At 44.6% G+C, this 19,377-nt stretch overlaps 1 protein-coding gene across 6 annotated transcripts in view; it reads left to right on the top strand.

Annotated features, from left to right (window-relative positions):
• fermt2 (FERM domain containing kindlin 2) overlaps nt 1-19,377 on the top strand; it is a 153,320-nt gene that overhangs the window by 127,677 nt on the left and 6,266 nt on the right. For 4 of the 6 annotated variants that reach the window (XM_086003197.1, XM_086003199.1, XM_086003196.1 and 1 more), the window contains 2 exons: nt 17,909-17,929; nt 18,498-18,622. In XM_086003197.1, the coding sequence (XP_085859323.1) occupies nt 17,909-17,929; nt 18,498-18,622 (146 nt within the window). The remainder of the gene's footprint in view (nt 1-17,908; nt 17,930-18,497; nt 18,623-19,377) is intronic. The other 2 variants (XM_086003200.1, XM_086003198.1) reach the window with 1 other exon arrangement.

Here is a 19,377-nt window from a genome sequence, read left to right as displayed (position 1 = left end):
CTAGGATGTAGGTCATCCGGTCCTTGGGATTTATCGACTTTTAGTACCATTAATTTTGCTAGTACTGTTTTTTTACTAATAATAATTTCTTTAAGTTCCTCATTCTCGCCACACCCTTGGTTTTCTCGTATTTCTGGGAGGTTTTTTGTGTCTTCCTCCGTGAAGACAGAAGCAAAGTATTTATTTAATTTCTCTGCCATTTCCTCATTCCCCATTATAAATTCTCCCGTCTCTGACTGTAAAGGACCTACATTTACCTTCGCCAGTCTTTTCCTTTTCACATACCTATAGAAGCTTTTACAATCCGTTTTTATATTTTTTGCTAGTTTGTGCTCATTCCATTTTTCCTTTCTTTATCAATTTCTTGGTCCCCCCCCTTTGCTGATTTCTAAAAAGATCCCAATCCTCAGGCTGACCGCTTTTTCTGGCAACTTTATAAGCTTCCTCCTTTGACTTAATACTAGCTTTAATTTCTTTTGTTAGCCATGGTTGGATCACTTTTCCTTTTGGGTTTTTATGCCCTAGAGAAAAATATGTTTGTTACAATGGCTAACATTCAAGGAAATAATGCATAATTTGTATGTCCACCTTCATACCTTTTTAGTGTAGTCTCCCAATCTACCATGGCCAACTTGTCCCTCATACCCTTGTAGTTTCCTCTGTTTAGATTGAAGACCTTAGTTTCAGATTGGACTACATCATTCTCAAACTTAATGTAAAATTCAATCATATTATGGTCACTTGTCCCTAAAGGTCCCTTTACCACAAGATTATTGATTTAGCCCTTTCTCATTACACAGTACCAGATCCAGAATAGCCTGTTCCCTGGTTGATTCTTCCATATACTGATCCAGGAAATCCTCTCGCATGCATTCCAAGAATTCATCCTCCACATCATTAGTGGTAATTTGATTTGCCCAGTCAATATGTAACAGCACTGTGGGAGTACCTTCACCACACAGACTGCAGCGGTGCAAGAAGGTGGCTCACCACCGCCTTCTCTAGGGCAATTAGGGATGGGCAATAAATGCTGGCCTTGTCAGCGACATCCTCATTGAATAAAAAAAAAAGGTATTACATGAGGATGAATAGGGAGATCACTTATTACTTGGAGGGTGGAGATGGGGAGCAAAGGGATCTCAGTACAAATACACAAATCATTAAAAGTAGCGACACAGGTTACTAAGGCCAAAGAGGCAAACCAAGCACTAGGTTTTATTTCTAGAGGGATGGAATTGAAATGTAGTGAAGTTATACTAAACTTGTATCGAACCTTGGTTAGACCACACTTGGAGTAGTGTGTACAACTCTAGTTGCCATATTATAAAAAGGATATAGAGGCACTGGAGAGGGTGCAGAAAAGATTTACAAGGATGATACCAGAAATGTAAGGGTATACCTATTATTAGGAAAGGATAAACTGGTTGGGTCTCTCTTCACTTGAAAAGAGAAGGCTTAGGGGTGACCTAACTGAGGTCTTTAAAATTATGAAAGGTTTTGATAGAGTAGATACAGAGAATGTTTCCACTTGGGATGAAGAGCAAATATAAGATTGTTACCAAGAAATCAAATAGGGAATTCAGAAGAAACTTCTTTTTACCCAGAGTGGTGCGAATGTGGAACTCGCTACCACAGGGAGTGGTTAAAGCAAATAGTATAGATGCATTTAAGGGGTGGTTAGATGCGCATATGAGGGAGAAGGGAATGGAGGGTTATGTAGGGAGGTAGGGTAGGATACAGAGGAACACTTGCAGATACAGATCAGGAAACATTTTCTGATTAGCGGGATGTGAGAAGTACTGTTCCCCAGGGAGTTGTACTGGGGCCTCGGCTTTTTGCAATGTCTTGAATAAAGGGATTGGGAGTTGTATATCCATGTTTGTAGATAACCCTCAAGTTCGGAGGCACAGTTAGTTGTGTAGCTGGGAGCAGGAAGTTACAAAGGGACAAAGACAGACTAAGTAAGTGGGCAGATAGCCTTCAATTTTGGAAATTGTGAGGTCATCCACTTTTGATCTGAGAAAGATAAATTGGAATATTTTCTTAATGGGGAGATAGTAGAAGCTTTGGAAGAGCAAAGGGATTTAGGTGTCCATGTGCACAAATCATTAAAAGCTAGTGCACTGCTACAAAAAATAATCCAAAAAGCTAATAGAATGTTGGCCTTTATTTCAAGGGGATTGGAATTCAAAAGTGAGGAAGTGATGCTTCAATTGTAGAGAGCCTTGGACAGACCCCATCTGGAGAACTGCATTCAGTTTTGGGCACACACCTCAGGAAAGATATATTGGCCTTTTGAGGGGGTATATAGCACAGGTTCACCAGAATGAAACTGGGGCTTAAAGGGTGAAATTGAGGACCGGTTGCATAAACGCGGCTTGTATTCAGAGTGTAGAAGGTTGAGGGGTGATATAATTGAGGTGTTTAAAATGATAAAGGGGATTCTATAGGGTACATACTGAGAAAGTTGTTGAGAATCTTAAAATGAGAGCTAGGCCAGTTAGGTGTGAAATCAGGGTCCCAAACCTGAAACGTTAACTCTTGTATGTCTCTGTCCACGGATGCTGCCTGGCCTGCTGAGTGTTTCCAGCATTTTCTGTTGTTTTTAAGTGTGCGTTTGCCAATTTTCTGTTTTTCCTCTCCCTTCACTTAAACTACTGACACTGGGGTACCTTGGATCCCAGCAGTTATGCCATAGCTCACAAATGGGCTATTCATGTGTGAGCATAGACGGTGAGTATTAGGAGGCTGTTCAACTGTAGAGGACATCCTTACTGAGCCCAATCCTGTTCTTGCCTGACATTGGCACATGCATATTTCCCAACAAATGTCACTTGATGACAATCAAGAATAGAAACCCTTATTCCCTCTTCTCTCCCACTGCTCGTAGGAGTTTTCATGATGCAAATAAAGTCAGTTTTAGTTCACGTTTGTACTAACTGTTCCTAATTATGGTGCTTTTCCTTAAATAACCTTCAATGCAAGGACTGAAATTAATATTTTGAACTGGCATAATAGAAGTAGTGACTTTAGATGACGACTTGAAGGATCTGGTCTTAACATAGTTTGGGGAGGAAATACTTCTTGTTTGAAATGATTAGTTTGATAGGCCCTGGCCTTCAGAGGCAGAGCCTGTTGTGGCATACGACATTATGTACTCGCACTCCAATATGCCATAGTAATGTTTAAATTGATGTACTGTCTGAGAATTTACTTGTGTGCTCCAATTTAATATGAAATGTCTGACTTTACAATTGTAAGAAATCACACAACACCAGGTTATAGTCCAACAGCTTTATTTGAAATCACAAGCTTTCGGAGCGCTGCTCCTTCGTCAGGTGAAGTGGAGAGATGCATAAAAACACAGCTTATATAGTCAGAGAATAATGTCAGATGTTTACAGGTAATCTTTCTAACTGCCATTTATCACACCTCGGCAGAGAGATAATCACAGCAATCAAAGGTGTGAATGGTGTCCAAACAGGTCAGTCAGGAAAACATTACATCAAAGAACAATGAGGTGGGGTCACAAGGGGTCAAATGTTGCAGATGCTGGGGTCTGTATGAAAAACAAAAAAAGACAAAAAAACATTTTTTTTGCTGGAAGTCACAGCAGGTCCGGCCGCATCTGTGTGGAGAGAACAAGCCGCCAACGACTACTCGAGTCTGGATGACCCTACCTCAGGTGGGGTTACATGTAGCGTGACATGAACCCAAGATCCCGGTTGAGGCCGTCCTCATGGGTGCGGAACTTGGCTATCAGTTTCTGCTCGACGATTTTGCTTCAAAGCATCCTACGCGCTCTCATCCCACGTACTCCCCACGTGGGAGACTTCTACTGCCTCCCAAAGATACACAAAGCCAACACACCCGGACGTCCTATCGTATCAGGCAACAGAACCCTGTGAGAGAACCTCTCTGGATACGTCGAGGGCATCCTGAAACCCATCGTACAGGGAACCCGCAGCTTCTGTCGTGACACTGCAGACTTCTTACAGAAACTCAGCACCCACGGACCAGTTGAACCAGGAACACTCCTCGCCACGATGGACGTCTCGGCACTCTACACCAGTATCCCCCACGATGACGGCATCGCTGCGACAGCTTCAGTACTCAACACCAACAACAGCCAATCTCCAGACGCCATCCTACAACTCATCCGCTTCATCCTTGACCACAATGTCTTCACCTTCGACAACCAGTTCTTTACCCAAACACACGGAACAGCCATGGGAACCAAATTCGCACCCCAATACGCCAACATCTTCATGCACAAGTTCGAGCAAGACTTCTTCGCTGCACAGGGCCTCCAACCAACGCTATACACTAGATACATCGACGACATTTTCTTCCTATGGACCCGCGGCGAAGAATCACTGAAAAGACTACACGATAACATCAACAAGTTCCATCCCACCATCAAACTCACCATGGACTACTCCTCAGAATCGGTTTCATTCTTGGACACACGAATCTCCATCAAAGACAGACACCTCAGCACTTCACTCTACCGCAAGCCCACGGACAACCTCATGATGCTCCACTCTTCCACCCTAACCACGTTAAAGAAGCCATCCCCTATGGACAAGCCCTGCGAATACACAGGATCTGCTCAGACGAGGAGGAAAGCGATGGACACCTACAGACGCTGAAAGACGCCCTCGTAAGAACGGGATATGATGCTCGACTCGTCGATCGACAGTTCTGACGGGCCACAGCGAAAAATCGCATAGACCACCTCAGAAGACCAACACGGGACACAACCAACAGAGTACCCTTCGTCGTCCAGTACTTCCCCAGAGCGGAGAAACTACGCCATGTTCTTCGCAGCCTTCAACATGTCATCGATGATGATGCACACCTCGCTAAGGCCATCCCCACGCCTCCACTACTCGCCTTCAAACAGCCGCCTAACCTCAAACAGACCATCATTCGCAGCAAATTACCCAGCTTTCAGGAGAACAGCGACCACAACACCACACAACCCTGCCACGGCAACCTCTGCAAGACATGCCAGATCATCAACACAGATACCACCATCACACGTGAGGACACCACCCACCAGGTACATGGTACATACTCATGTGACTCGGCCAATGTTGTCTACCTCATACGTTGCAGGAGAGGATGCCCCGGAGCATGGTACATCGGCGAGACCATGCAGACACTGCGACAACGGATGAACGGACACCGCGCAACAATCGCCAGGCAGGAGTGTTCCCTCCCAGTCAGGGAACACTTCAGCAGTCAAGGACATTCAGCCTCCGATCTTCGGGTAAGCATTCTCCAAGGCGGCCTTCGAGACACACGACAACGCAAAATCGTCGAGCAGAAACTGATGGCCAAGTTCCGCACCCGTGAGGATGGCCTCGACCGAGATCTTGGGTTCATGTCACGCTACATGTAACCCCACCTGACGTAGGGTCATCCAGACTCGAGTCGTCGTTGGCTTGTTCTCTCCACACAGATACGGCCGGACCTGCTGTGACTTCCAGCAAAAAAAATGTGTGTTGTCTTTTTTTGTTTTTCATACAGACCCCAGCATCTGCAACATTTGACCCCTTGTGACCCCACCTCATTGTTCTTTGATGTAATGTTTTCCTGACTGACCTGTTTGGACACCATTCACACCTTTGATTGCTGTGATTATCTCTCTGCCGAGGTGTGATAAATGGCAGTTAGAAAGATTACCTGTAAACATCTGACATTATTCTCTGACTATATAAGCTGTGTTTTTATGCATCTCTCCACTTCACCTGACGAAGGAGCAGCGCTCCGAAAGCTTGTGATTTCAAATAAAGCTGTTGGACTATAACCTGGTGTTGTGTGATTTCTTACATTTGTCCACCCCAGTCCAACACTGGCATCTCCACACCATGACTTTACAATAACTGAGATATCATTAATAAAATTTTTATTGGCTAAGCAAATACTTACTGCTTTAACAAATACTACATTTTAAAGATAATTTCTGCTTCAATTGAAGGCTACATCTATAAATTATTGACCCAAGCATTCCAGAAGTAACTCATTTTAATAGCTGAAACATTTGAATTCACCCATTTTAAACATGTCATATGTAGCACAGTTAGCTTCAGGCTCCTAGTAGGCAGCAGGTTGAACGAGTAAAACACGGGGGAGTGCCTGACAGATGCTGACAAGTGGGCAATTCCCCCTTATAATGCCCTGGTTCATATACTGTAATGAGATAAAATGCACTTTCTCATTAATTGTAAGTTTTTTTTTAAATTGCACACCTGCTGATAAAACTTACTTTAGTATGCAGTTGTCAATTTAAAGGTTGCTTAATTTAGCGTAGATCTACTTTAGGTTTTAAGAAGCTGGTTTGTGTGGATAACGCAAATGGTGAAAAGTTCCAAATACAAATACTTGCATTGAGAAACCCTGCAGAGATTCCATGATTCAGCTCCATTTAAATGCTTCACTGTACTGGCATTTCTGAACTGGGAAGAATGATTCATGTTTAATTTGAATGCAGTTTCTGCTGCCCATGTAACTGTTCCTTCCTGTTGGCAAAAGTCTTCTATGAAATAAAAACAGGAAAGGGAAAATATGTAACACTAAACTAGTCTGATGTAATTTAAAATGAGCTTTTGTATTCCTTGATTTCATCCTCCAGCTTGAGTCACCACAAATGTGTTGCAAAATACAAGGCAGTGCATATGATGTCTGTTTAGACCTGGTACTGAAATGTTGAAGTCCAAGGTTACAAAGTCTGCAACCATAAACCTTCATATGTGTGCTTTTGTTGTCTTTGTTTATTATGGAATTGTTTTTTAAAAATAAATAGCTCAAATATATAATGTGGAATATTGCTACAGAAGACTTTTCAATTTACCATTGTGTATGGAGATGGTTGATATCTTGGCGCTCTCGCTGCTTTTGATAGTCCCATCACGCTGCTGCCGCTGAGGTCAAACAGCCATATACTGATGTTATTTATCACAGAGAGTGTCAATTGGTTGTAGAGAAAGAAGAAGCAGCTTGATGTGAGCGTTTGGAGAATTTCTGGAATGTATATGCTTATAAGCTAACAAGGGAAATGGAGCCAGCTAAATTCAGTTCATGGGGCTCGAGTCAAAGTTCTGCATTGCTTGCAATTTAGTACACAGAAGGCTTTCATAGAATTCCAGGCTGAATTTGCTTGCTGTTGTATATTGCAGTCATCTCAGAAGTATTTTCACATTTGCTCCAGTAAAAAACATTTTCCTTTCTTGGTCCCCACTGGACTCGTTCACTGCTGTGAACTAAAGACTGCCAATCGCTTTTCACTTCAGAAATAAATGTAGCTCTTAGCCTAATTGTGACGGTAAAAGAATTGTTAAATATTATGAATGAGAAATTAGTGGCTCTTGCTTTTCAAGGTTAGAAATCAAAGTTTGCCTCCAGATAGATGAGTTGAATTAGAACCATAAATGCTTACAACACAGGAGGCCATTCAGCCTATTGTGTCTATGCGCACTTTGATTGAGCAATCCAAAACTAACCTTGTTGCACTGCTCAACAACAACAACTTGCATTTACATAGTGCCTTTAACATAGTAACACGCCCCAAGGTGATTCACAGGAGCGTTATCAAACAAAATTTGACACCAAGCCACATAAGAAAATATTAGGACAAGTAAGGTAGGTTTTAAGGAGCGTCTTAAAGCGAAACAGAGAAGTCGAGGGGAGAGGTTTATGGGGGAATTACAGAGCTTAGGCCGAGGAATCTGAAGGCATGGCCGCCAATGGTGGAGCGATTGAAAATCGGATGCGCAAGAGGCCAGAATTGGAGGAGCGCAAAGATCTCGAAGGCTTGTAGACCTGGGAGAGGTTACAGAGATGAGGAGGGGTGAGGCATCGGAGGGATTTGAAAAGAGGATGAAAATTTTAAAATCCAGGCATACTGGACCGGGAGGTCAGCATGCACAGGGTTAATGGGTGAACAGGACTTGGTGCCAGTGAGGAGACCAACAGCAGAGTTTTAGATGAGTTCAAGTTTACGGAGGGTGCAAGATGGGAGGCCGGCCAGGAGAGCATTGGAATAGTCGAGTCTAGAGGTAACAGGCATGGGTGAGGGTTTCAGCAGCAGATAAGCTGAGGCAGGGGTGGAGATCGGTGCTGGTCTTGTATCTTCCTTCGCTTCAAATATTTATTCAATTTTCCCTTAAAAATAAAGACACAAAAAACCTCCCTGGGATATCGGGAAAAATAGGGACATTGGCAAAGGAGGAACTGACGCAAATCAATATCTCTAAGGATATGGTGTTAAGGAAGCTAAAGGGATTGAAGGTGGACAAATCCCCAGGGCCTGATAACATGCATCCTAGGGTACTGAAGGAGGTGGCCCTAGAGATAGCGGATGCACTAAGGATGATTTTTCAGAATTCATTAGACTCGGGAACAGTGCCGATGGATTGGAGGGTAGCTAACGTTACCCCACTATTCAAAAAGGGGGGTAGGGAAAAAGCAGGTAATTACAGACCTGTAAGCCTTACATCAGTTGTGGGCAAAATGCTGGAGTCCATCATTAAGGATGAAATAGCGGAGCACTTAGCAAATGGGGACAGGATAGGACAGAGTCAACATGGATTTACAAAGGGTAAATCGTGCTTGACTAATCTATTGGAATTTTTTGAGGGAGTAACTGGTAGAATAGATGGGGGAGAGCCAGTAGATGTGGTGTACCTGGACTTCCAAAAGGCCTTCGATAAGGTCCCACATAAAAGATTAGCATGGAAAATTGAGGCTCATGGGATAAAGGGGAAAGTTTTGGCGTGGATAGGGAACTGGCTGTCAGATAGAAAACAGAGAGTTGGAATAAACGGCTCATTTTCTGAATGGCAGGCAGTAACAAGTGGGGTACCACAGGGATCTGTCCTGGGCCCCCAGCTGTTCACAATTTACATTAATGACCTGGATCAGGGAGTCGGATGCAGCATTTCCAAATTTGCAGACGACACTAAACTAGGAGGGGGGGTGGGCTCAGAGGAAGAGACCAGGAAGCTCCAGAGCGATTTGGACAGACTGGGCGATTGGGCGGATAAATGGCAGATGCACTATAATGTGGACAAGTGCGAAGTTATCCACCTTGGGTGCAGGAACGGGAGGGCAAATTATTATTTAAATGGCAATAGATTGGGAGAGGGGGAAGTACAGAGAGACCTGGGTGTTCTTGTACACCAGTCACTGAAGGCGAGCATGCAGGTGCAACAGGCGGTCAAGAAGGCAAACGGTATGCTGGCCTTCATAGCAAAAGGGTTAGAATACAGGAACAGGGATACCTTGCTGCAGCTGTACAGGGCACTGGTGAGACCACACCTCGAGTACTGTGTACAGTTTTGGTCGCCTCATCTGAGGAAGGATGTTCTTGCCATGGAGGGGGTACAGCGGCGATTCACCAGGCTGATACCAGGAATGGCGGGAATGACCTATGAGGAGAGACTATGTAGTTTAGGGATGTACACACTGGAGTTTAGAAGATTGAGAGGGGACCTCATAGAAGTGTATAAAATTCTGACAGGTCTAGACAGACTGGATGCAGAAGGAATGTTTCCCTTGGCGGGTGAGAACAGAACTAGAGGACATAATTTAAGGATAAGGGCTAAACCATTTAGGACAGAGATGAGGGGGAATTTCTTCACTCAGAGAGTGGTGAACCTGTGGAACTCATTGCCACAGAGGGCAGTGTACGCCAGCTCATTAAATATATTTAAGAGGGAATTAGATATATTTCTACGGGCAAAAGGGGTTAAGGGTTACGGAGAGAAGGCGGGGACGGGATACTGAATTAAAGGATCAGCCATGATCTCATCGAATGGCGGAGCAGGCACGAAGGGCCGAATGGCCTACTCCTGCTCCTATCTTCTATGTATCTATGTATCTATAAATAGTCTCTGCCTCAACCCTTCCCTGCAGAAAAGCATTCCATTCTCCAATAGCCATCTGCATAATGAAGCTTTTCTCCTCGCTCTTGGTGATGATGTTAACTTTATGACCCCGGCACTGACTCCCCAACCTGAGAAAATACTCTCTTCCAATTCATGCTAATCAAACTCTTCACAATAAAAAAAAATTTAAAAAATTTGTTAAATCTCCTTTTTAGCTTTTCCTGTTCCAGTGGAAATAGTCGCAGTATCTCGAGTGTCCACTCTACATATTAAAGTTTCCCATTGCTGGTATGATCATGATGAATCTATGTTGTGTGCTCTATGTCTTTAATGCCCTTTCTAAATGAAGTTCCCAAAACTGCACACACTACTCTACTGTGGTCTAACCAATGTTGTTTGTGTGTGTATATATATACTTTTTTTTTTACTCAAGTCTATTTTTTATAAAACCCAAAATTCTATTGGCCATTTTTGCCTGCACTATTACTTTCAAGGAGTAGAGCTAATTTACAGAACAAACAGGAAACTGTTCAACCTCCGTTGCCTCCAGTCCAGATCCAAGGTCATCTCATCCTCTCGTCGAATTACAGTATGCAGATGACGCTTGTGTCTGCGCTCACTCGGAGATCGAACTCCAAACCATCGTCAACACCTTCACCAAAGCGTACGAGAGCATAGGCCTTACACTAAACATCCGTAAGACAAAGGTCCTCTACCAACCTGAACCTGCTCCTGCCACACAGTACTGCCCCCCGATTATCAAAATCCATGACAAGGCCTTGGACAACGTGGACCACTTTCCATACCTCGGGAGCCTACGGTCAACAACTAAGTCCAACACCGCCTTCAGTGTGCCAGTGCAGCCTTCGGTCACCTGAGGAAGAGTGTGTTTGAAGACCAGGACCTCAAACCCGGCACTAAGCTCATGGTCTACAGAGCAGCAGTAATACCCACCCTGCTGTATGCCTCAGAGACATGGACCATGTACAGCAGGCACCTCAAAGCACTGGAGAGGTACCACCAACGCTGCCTCCACAAGATCCTGCAAATCCATTGGCAGGGTAGGCACACCAATGTCAGTGTTCTTGCTCAGGCCAACATCCCCAGCATCGAAGCTTTGACCACACTCAATCAACTCCGATGGACGGGTCACATTGTCCACATGCCCAATACGAGACTCCAAAAACAAGCACTCTACTCGGAGCTCCGGCACGGCAAGAGAGCACCAGGTGGGCAGAGGAAACGCTTCAAGGACCCCCTCTCAGCCTCCTTGAAAAAGTGTAACATCCCCATCAACACCTGGGAATCGCTGGCCCAAGACCGCACAAAGTGGAGGAGAAGCATCCGGGAAGGCGCCGAACACCTCGAGTCTCTTTGCCGGGAGCAAGTGCAAGGAGCACACGTCAACCCAAGCAACCCACCCACCCGCCCCTTCAACCACCATCTGCCCCACCTGTGACAGAGACTGTAGGTCCCGCATTGGACTCATCAGTCACCTGCGAACTCTTTCTTAATGTGGAAGCAAGTCATCCTCGGTTCCGAAGGACTGCCTAAGAAGAAGACGACTTTCAAGGAATAATCTGTTTGAACCCCAGGTCTCTGTTCGTCTACAACACTCGGTGTATAGTCCCAATCCATGTTATTCTTCGAAAATATATTGCCTTACATTATCCACATTAAATTGCACGTGACCATTCTACAAATTCCACTAACCGGTGTCTCTTCCTGAAGTCTTCACAGTCCTCATCACTGTTTGTCAAACCTCCTACTTTTGTGTAACCCTCAAGTTTTGAGATTGTGTTCCCTATATCCAAGCCCATATGTTCTATGTATATCCAGAACAAAAGTGTACCCAGCATCGACCCCCGAGGTATACTCATTTACCCCAACTTTGTTTCATGTCTTGTCAACTAACTTTCTACCCATATTGCTACATTTCCTCACACCATACACCTGAATTTTTCTAACAAACCTCTTGTGAAATACCTTATTGAATGCCTTCTGAAAATTCATATGCGCTATATATCTGTCACATTCTCTTTATCCAGTCTGTCACTTTAACACATTTAAGAGGTTTTTTTTAAACACAACATGCCTTCAACAAATCCTTTATTAATCCTTATACAGTATTTCTAAATGGTTGCTAATTTTATCTCCCAATTGTGGAATCTAAAAGTTTGCCCACAACTGATATTGGACTAATTGGTCTATAGTTGCCTGATTTACCCTTCTCTTCCGCCTGAAAAGGGTGTTATATTGGTTACTCCAGTTGAATGTCACAATTTGCTTATTTAAGAAGGATTGGAAAAAGTGTGGTTTGGTTCTCTGCTATCTCTTCTCACTTCTTTCAAAATTATATGGCTGGATTTTTCCAACCGTGGCGGGTAACATCCGTGGCATGTGGGGACCTCGCATCTGTCTCGATCCCGGCCTCCAACAAGATTTTCCGTTGATGGGCTTGTTAAGCTCGCCCTGCAAGGTTCCCGGCCAATTAATAGGAAGCGGGTCTGATGATGTCATTTGATTCGTCATCAGCCGGTTTCCTTAAAGGGACCATGTCCACATTCATTTTGACAGTTGTGCTGTCAGTGTTCTGCAGTATTGAGGTGCTGCAAGCACTGCACAAAGGTACACAGCAGCACCCAGGCTTTCCCATGACTCCCTCCATATGCTTATGGAGGGAGTCACGGCACACAGGGAGGTTCTCTTCCCTTCCCATGTGCAGAAGACACCTCCCCAAGAGACCAACGCAGCCTGGTTGCACATTGCACAGGATGGCACAAGCAGGGATGTTGTCTGGATGACCTGGCTGCAGTGGCACAAAACTTTCAAGGGTCACGAAACGTTACTGCCAAGCCACACTCAACCTCGTCCTCACGTGCCACTCATCACATCCCATCCCATCACTCTGCCTTCCCTGCTCCTGCACATCCTTACTCACACCAACTTACCTTACACCTCCACCCATCCCTCTCTATCTACATTATCACTTCCCCCCATCTCACTAGCCACTCCTCACACTCCCCCTCATCCTTGTCCAATCATTCAAACTAACAAGGGTGTAGGCACTTGTGTAAAGTTTCTGTTAATGTGTTGTCGAGCATTGAAATCTTTATTTTCAACACTTTTGCCTTCTTGGACAAATTTATGTGCACCTTTGGAAGTGAGTTCCAGTGGATGGTGGGACATGACATCCCTTCCCTCTGCCCCCCCCCCCCCCCCCCCCCCCAATGGTGATGAGTGTGAACGAAATGGCTTGGACATTATAGGGATGCTTTATGGTGCTGGTGTGGGGTGGTGCCAACCTGGCGCATCATGTGGCAGCCAGGGTGTATAGTGTTAAGTGAAGTAAATATGGACATGGTGAGGCCATCGCTGGTGTCCCGGGCAGCAATGTGAACGGGTGTTGATGCCCTCTGTCCAGTGCAGCATCAGTTGATTGCGGAGCAGGTTGGTGGTGCTGCTGGTGTGCCCGGTGATGCTGGTGTTTGGCCTGATCGTGTTGGGATTCTGAGGACCAAGGTGAGATTTTTTCAAGGGCACTGATGCTGATGGAATAGATGGCAGGTGAGGTTTTTTTTTAATTCATTGATGGGATGTGGGCGTTGCTGGCTAGGCCTGCATTTAGTGCCCATCCCTAATTGCCCTTGAGAAGATGGTGGTGAGCCACCTTCTTGAACCGCTGCAGTCCATATGGTGTAGGTACACCCACAATGCTGTTAGGAAGGGAGTTCCAGGATTTTGGCCCAGCGACAGTGAAGGAACGGCGCTACAGGTCCAAGTCAGGATGGTGTGTGGCTTGGAGGGGAACTTGTAGGTGGTGATGTTCCCATGCGTCTGCTGCCCTTGTCCTTGTAAGAGGTAGAGGTCGCGGGTTTGGAAGGTGCTGTTGAAGGAGCTTTGGCGAGTTGCTGCAGTGCATCTTGTAGATGGTACACACTGCAGCCACAGTGCGCCGGTGGTGGAGGGAGGGAATGTTGAAGGTGGTGGATGGAGTGCCAATCAAGTGGGCTGCTTTATCCTGAATGGTGTCGAGCTTCTTGAGTGTTGTTGGAGCTGCACTCATCCAGGCAAGTAGAGAGTATTCCATCACACTCCTGACTTGTGCCTTGTAGATGGTGGAAAGGCTTTGGGGTGTCAGGAGGTGAGACACTCGCCGCAGAATTCCCAGCCTCTGGCCTGCTCTTGTAGCCACAGTATTTATATGGCTGGTCCAGTTCAGTTTCTGATCAATGGTAACCCCCAGGATGTGGGGGATTCAGCGATGGTAATGCCATTGAATGTCAAGGGGAGATGGTTAGAGTCTCGCTTGTTGGAGATGGTCATTGCCTGGCACTTGTGTGGTGCGAATGTTACTTGCCACTTGTCAGCCCAAGCCTGAATGTTGTCCAGGTGTTGCTGCATATGGACACGGACTGCGTCAGTATCTGACGAGTCTCGAATGGTGCTGAACAGTGTGCAATCATCAGCGAACATCCCCACTTCTGACCTTCTGATTGAGGGAAGGTCATTGATGAAACAGCTGAAGATGGTTGGGCCTAGGACACTGCCCTGAGGAACTCCTGCAGTGATGTCATGTGATTGAGATGAATGACCTCCAACAACCACAGCCAACTTCCTTTGTGCTAGGTATGATTCCAACCAATGGAGAGTTTTCCCCTTGATTCCCATTGACTTCAGTTTTGCTAGGGCTCCTTGATGCCACACTCAATCAAATGCTGCCTTGATGTCAAGGGCAGTCACTCTCACCTCACCTCTGGAGTTCAGCTCTTTTGTCCATGTTTGGACCAAGGCTGTAATGAGGTCAGGAGCTGAGTGTCCCTGGCGGAACCCAAACTGGGCGTCAGTTAGCAGGTTATTGCTGAGTAAGTGCCGCTTGATAGCACTGTCAACGACACCTTCCATCACTTTGCTGATGATTGAGAGTAGACTGATGGGACGGTAATTGGCCGGGTCGGATTTGTCCTGCTTTTTGTAGACAGGACATACTTGGGCAATTTTCCACATTGCCGGGTAGATGCCAGTATTGTAGCTGTACTGGAACAGCTTGGCTAGGGGTGCAGCTAGTTCTGGAGCACAAGTCTTCAGTACTATTGCCGGAATGTTGTCAGGGCCCATAGCCTTTGCAGTATCCAGTGTCTTTAGCCGTTTCTTGACATCACGTGGAGTGAATTGAATGGGCTGAAGACTGGCATCTGTGATGCTGGGGACCTCCAGAGGAGGCTGAGATGGATCATCCACTCGGCACTTCTGGCTGAAGATAGTTGCAAATGCTTCAGCCTTGTCTTTTGCACTCACGTGCTGGGCTCCACCATCATTGAGGATGGGGATATTTTTGGAGCCTCCTCCTCCTCTTAACTGTTTAATTGTCCACCACCACTCACGACTGGATGTGGCAGGACTGCAGAGCTTTGATTTGATCCGATGGTTGTGAGATCGCTTAGCTCTGTCTATCGCATGCTGCTTCCGTTGTTTGGCATGCAAGTAGTCCTGTGTTGTAGCCTCACCAGGTTGACACCTCATTTTTCGGTATGCCTGGTGCTGTTCCCGGCATGCTCTCCTGCACTCTTCGTTAAACCAGGGTTGATCTCCCGGCTTGATGGTAATGGTAGAGTGAGGGATATGCCAGGCCATGAGGGTACAGATTGTGGTTGAATACAATTCTGCTGCTGCTGATGGCCCACAGCGCCTCATGGATGCCCAGTTTTGAGTTGCCAGATCTGTTCGAAATCTGTCCCATTTAGCACGGTGGTAGTGCCACACAAACTAAGGGGGGCACGGTGGCATAGTGGTTAGCACTGTTGCCTCACAGCGCCAGGGACCCGGGTTCAAATCTGGCCTCGGGCGACTGTCTGTGTGGAGTTTGCACATTCTCACTGTGTCTGCGTGGGTTTGCTCCGGTTTCCTCCCACAGTCCAAAGATGTGCGGGTTAGGTTGATTTGGCTATGATAAAATTGACCCTTAGTGTTAGGGGACTAAATACATGGGATATGTGTCGGTGCAGGCTCGATGGGCCGAAATGGCCTCTATCTGCACTGTGGAGATTCTGTGTGATTCTGTCTGTGTGGAACACAGTGGAGGGTATCCTCAACATGAAGATGGGACTTCGTCTCCACAAGGACTGTGCGGTGGTCACTTCCACCAATGCTGTCATGGACAGATGCATCTGCAACAGGTAGATTGGTGAGGACGAGATCAAGTAGGTTTTTCCCTCTTGTTGGTTCCCTCACCACCTGTCGCAGACCCAGTCTGGCAGCTATGTCCTTTAGGACTCGGCCAGCTCGGTCAGTTGTGGTGCTACCGAGCCACTCTTGGTGATGGTCATTGAAGTCCCCCACCCAGAGGACATTTTGTGCCCTTGAGGTTGAGATGATAGAAGCGATCTGTCAATGGTGAGAGAGGTTGTTCCAATGAGGTGACACTGGATAGAGAGTTTGCTCCAAACACTTGCTAGCTGCATAAAGCTCAATCTGTCTTCCAAATGCAGTAAGCAACAGCTTCTAACCGTGGAAAGTGAAGATGTATGAAATGGGAGCTTTCATAGAACATTTGCAGTTGTCAGGTTAGTAAATCATTCCATGCTGATACAACACCCAACTTACTTAACCTGACGTGATACCCGCTCTCTGGGAACCTCATTTAAAATCCTGGTAAAATGGTAAGTACATGGGAAAATGGTTCTTAACTACCTTTTTAACAAGCTTTTAAGTATCTAAATTGGCTGACTTGCCGCTTGGTGTCGGGTCTGTTCAGGGATGACGGACCCAACACTTGGAAAACTAACAAGGAGGCGGGTTTACAGCGGGATACCGACCCGCTGTCAATCTTTGATTTTTGACAGCGGACCCGCCTCCAAACCCGCGCTCTTGAGCGCTGGTAAAATTCCGCTCATAGTGTGCACACCCTCTGGGCCCCGTGACGTATGCACCTTGAGTTCTGCTCATTTTTTTCAAAGCCAATTCCTTTTCTGTACTTCATTGAATTGTTCCGTATCTTCCTCTAGTACATCCCTATGTTATCACTTCCAGCATCATTTATTAAAAACCCGATGCAACATATTTATTTAATATCTCTGTCATACCTTCAACCTTCGCAACTATACTTCCTCATTCATCCATAAGTGGCCCTATCCCCTCTAACTCATTATGATGAGCATTCATAGTTTTTTTTTTATATCCATAGTTCAAGCATTTTCTAACTATTTACTTTTCTATTGAACAACAAAAACATATGGTGCCTTTAACATTGCAAAGCAGCTTAGGACATTTTCTGAGGTGTAATGTGGTGGGGGGGGAAGAAAATCTACAAAACAAATAGCATTTTTGTCAAATTACTGCATCTCAAGTTAATGTTAACTCTGCTCTCATTTACAGAATATTAATCAGTTATGGTTTCCCTGAGATGTGCAGGGGTACATAGAAATTTGGGGTAAAGCTATATTTGCAAAGAAATTATTTTTGTTGTAATCCCTAAAGTCTGTGACGCCGGAATAGATGTGAAAAGCATATGGCAGACATTAGATATTGCTCTTCTGATGTGTGAAAGTGTTTGAGTGTCTGGTGTTTGAGTACCAGCCTCGTTCCAATTGTAGTTTTCTAATGTCATTTAATTATTGGTATGTTTCACAGTGTGCTGAAGTTATGAGTTGTATAGTTTCAAACTAATCCATATCTTTTAGTTGAAGATTCCTTTTGTAAATGAGAGTATATGGTACATTACCCTGAAAATAAAATGTCAGCCCCTTGGGAAATAAATAGTATTAACACAAATCTTGGTGCTGTGAATACTTTTTCATCAGATATTTTTACTTTGCATTTTTAGTATTCAATTTTTATAGAAGTCGCTTAAATGACCTGAGGGTTTTCAGCAATTCATTTCATCTGTTATGGGGTTTTTTCATGAGTGGTGGGAGGCAGACGGATGGGTGTGAAAAGCTGTTTCTGTGCTTTTGTTACCTTATTCTCACTGCATTTTCTTTCAACTTCCTTTTCCCTCTTCATGCTGCCCTCTTCAGCCAGGCTATGTAAGGGACTTGGTAAGTGGACAGTTCAGTCACTGTGATGGGATGAATTGTGTGTGTCTGTGACTGGTGTGTGTGTGTGTGTGTGTGTGTGTGTGTCTGTGACTGGGCTTCTTTGTGTGTCAGAATTGTTAAATGTTAATACTGAAGTGAAAACCTCCACTGGATCCAAATGTGGAGACAAAGGACAATCAGTAAATGAGAAGAATGCAATCTTAACAATTTTAATAAAATCTGACACTAGAATTAATATTAAAATGTGTTCCTTTTTTGACAAAAATAGTCCTGGAAAATGAGGTTAAAGGCATTTAGCATAAATACAAGACTGTTTACATGAATGTACGTCTACCTGTTTGGTTGACCTGTTTGATCATGTGACAGTGGAAGTTTTTTCTGATGCTGAATGTGCTTTTTTTTAATGAAAGAAAACTAACTTTTTATAGATCTAGATACGTATGTCTTTTTTAACCTTTATTACTCAGGTTTTTGCCATTCTCTTGTTTTATTTTTCTTTGCTGTTCAGTGCTGTTACCATAAATCATGCTTGCCTCAGCTATGAAATTATTTTGTATTTTTTTTTCAGATCTCTGCCAGAATCCTTGAGGCCCATCAGAATGTAGCTCAGATGAGTCTCATTGAGGCAAAGATGAGGTTTATTCAGGCCTGGCAGTCACTACCTGAATTTGGCATCACACACTTCATTGCGAGGTAACAATGATATATCTAAAATATATTAAAAATTGTGAGGTAGAAATTTGTATGCTTTTTGCATGGTTTTTCAAACTTTAAGCAGATGCAATGCTTACCAGTTTTTTAATGTGAGGTCCTGCACCCAATCTTCCCTGGCGGCCACCTGCAATTACCATTGGATCAATTTTAATGTGTGTAATACTATGGACGATTGACTAGTATAGCAAAAATAATCTTGACCTTTCCCTACCGAATACCATAAAGTTGTCTCAAAGATGATTTATTGAATGTTTAGCCAAATATTTCTTCAAGGTTTTAGTGTACCCACAGCATTGTCTTCTATTCAAAGGAGATTTGGATCTTGACTAGCTCTGTTTCCAAACATATTTAGCTGGATTTAAACAATAAAAATGAAAACAATATCCCCTTTTTATTGGCCTGGAAATTGCGGTCGGAGTCTTGCCGCCCACGTACGCCTCCGAGCCGAAAGAAAACTACGAACTTACCTGGTGTCTCCGGAGCTTCGGACTGTTCCGGTCCTGGGTCTGCAGGCGTACGCCTGTGTAAAGGCCCACGGATTCCAGGGGCGCATGCGGTTCGCAAGTGTCCCTGGGACCACATGGGCCGGGCCAGGCCAACCAATCAAAAAGGGAGATTCTATTTGCATATGGAATCCCCATAAGCATAATAGAAATCACCTAATAAATAAAATTTCAAGCCACTTAAATAAAAATAAATTATCTCTTTCAAATTAATTAAAATACCCTTTAAAT

Source organism: Somniosus microcephalus, chromosome 12, assembly GCF_052327205.1.
Source record: "Somniosus microcephalus isolate GS21.2 chromosome 12, FLI_Smic_1.0, whole genome shotgun sequence".
In the NCBI taxonomy this organism is placed as follows: domain Eukaryota; kingdom Metazoa; phylum Chordata; class Chondrichthyes; order Squaliformes; family Somniosidae; genus Somniosus; species Somniosus microcephalus.
This window is presented reverse-complemented; position numbering and strand designations above follow the sequence as displayed.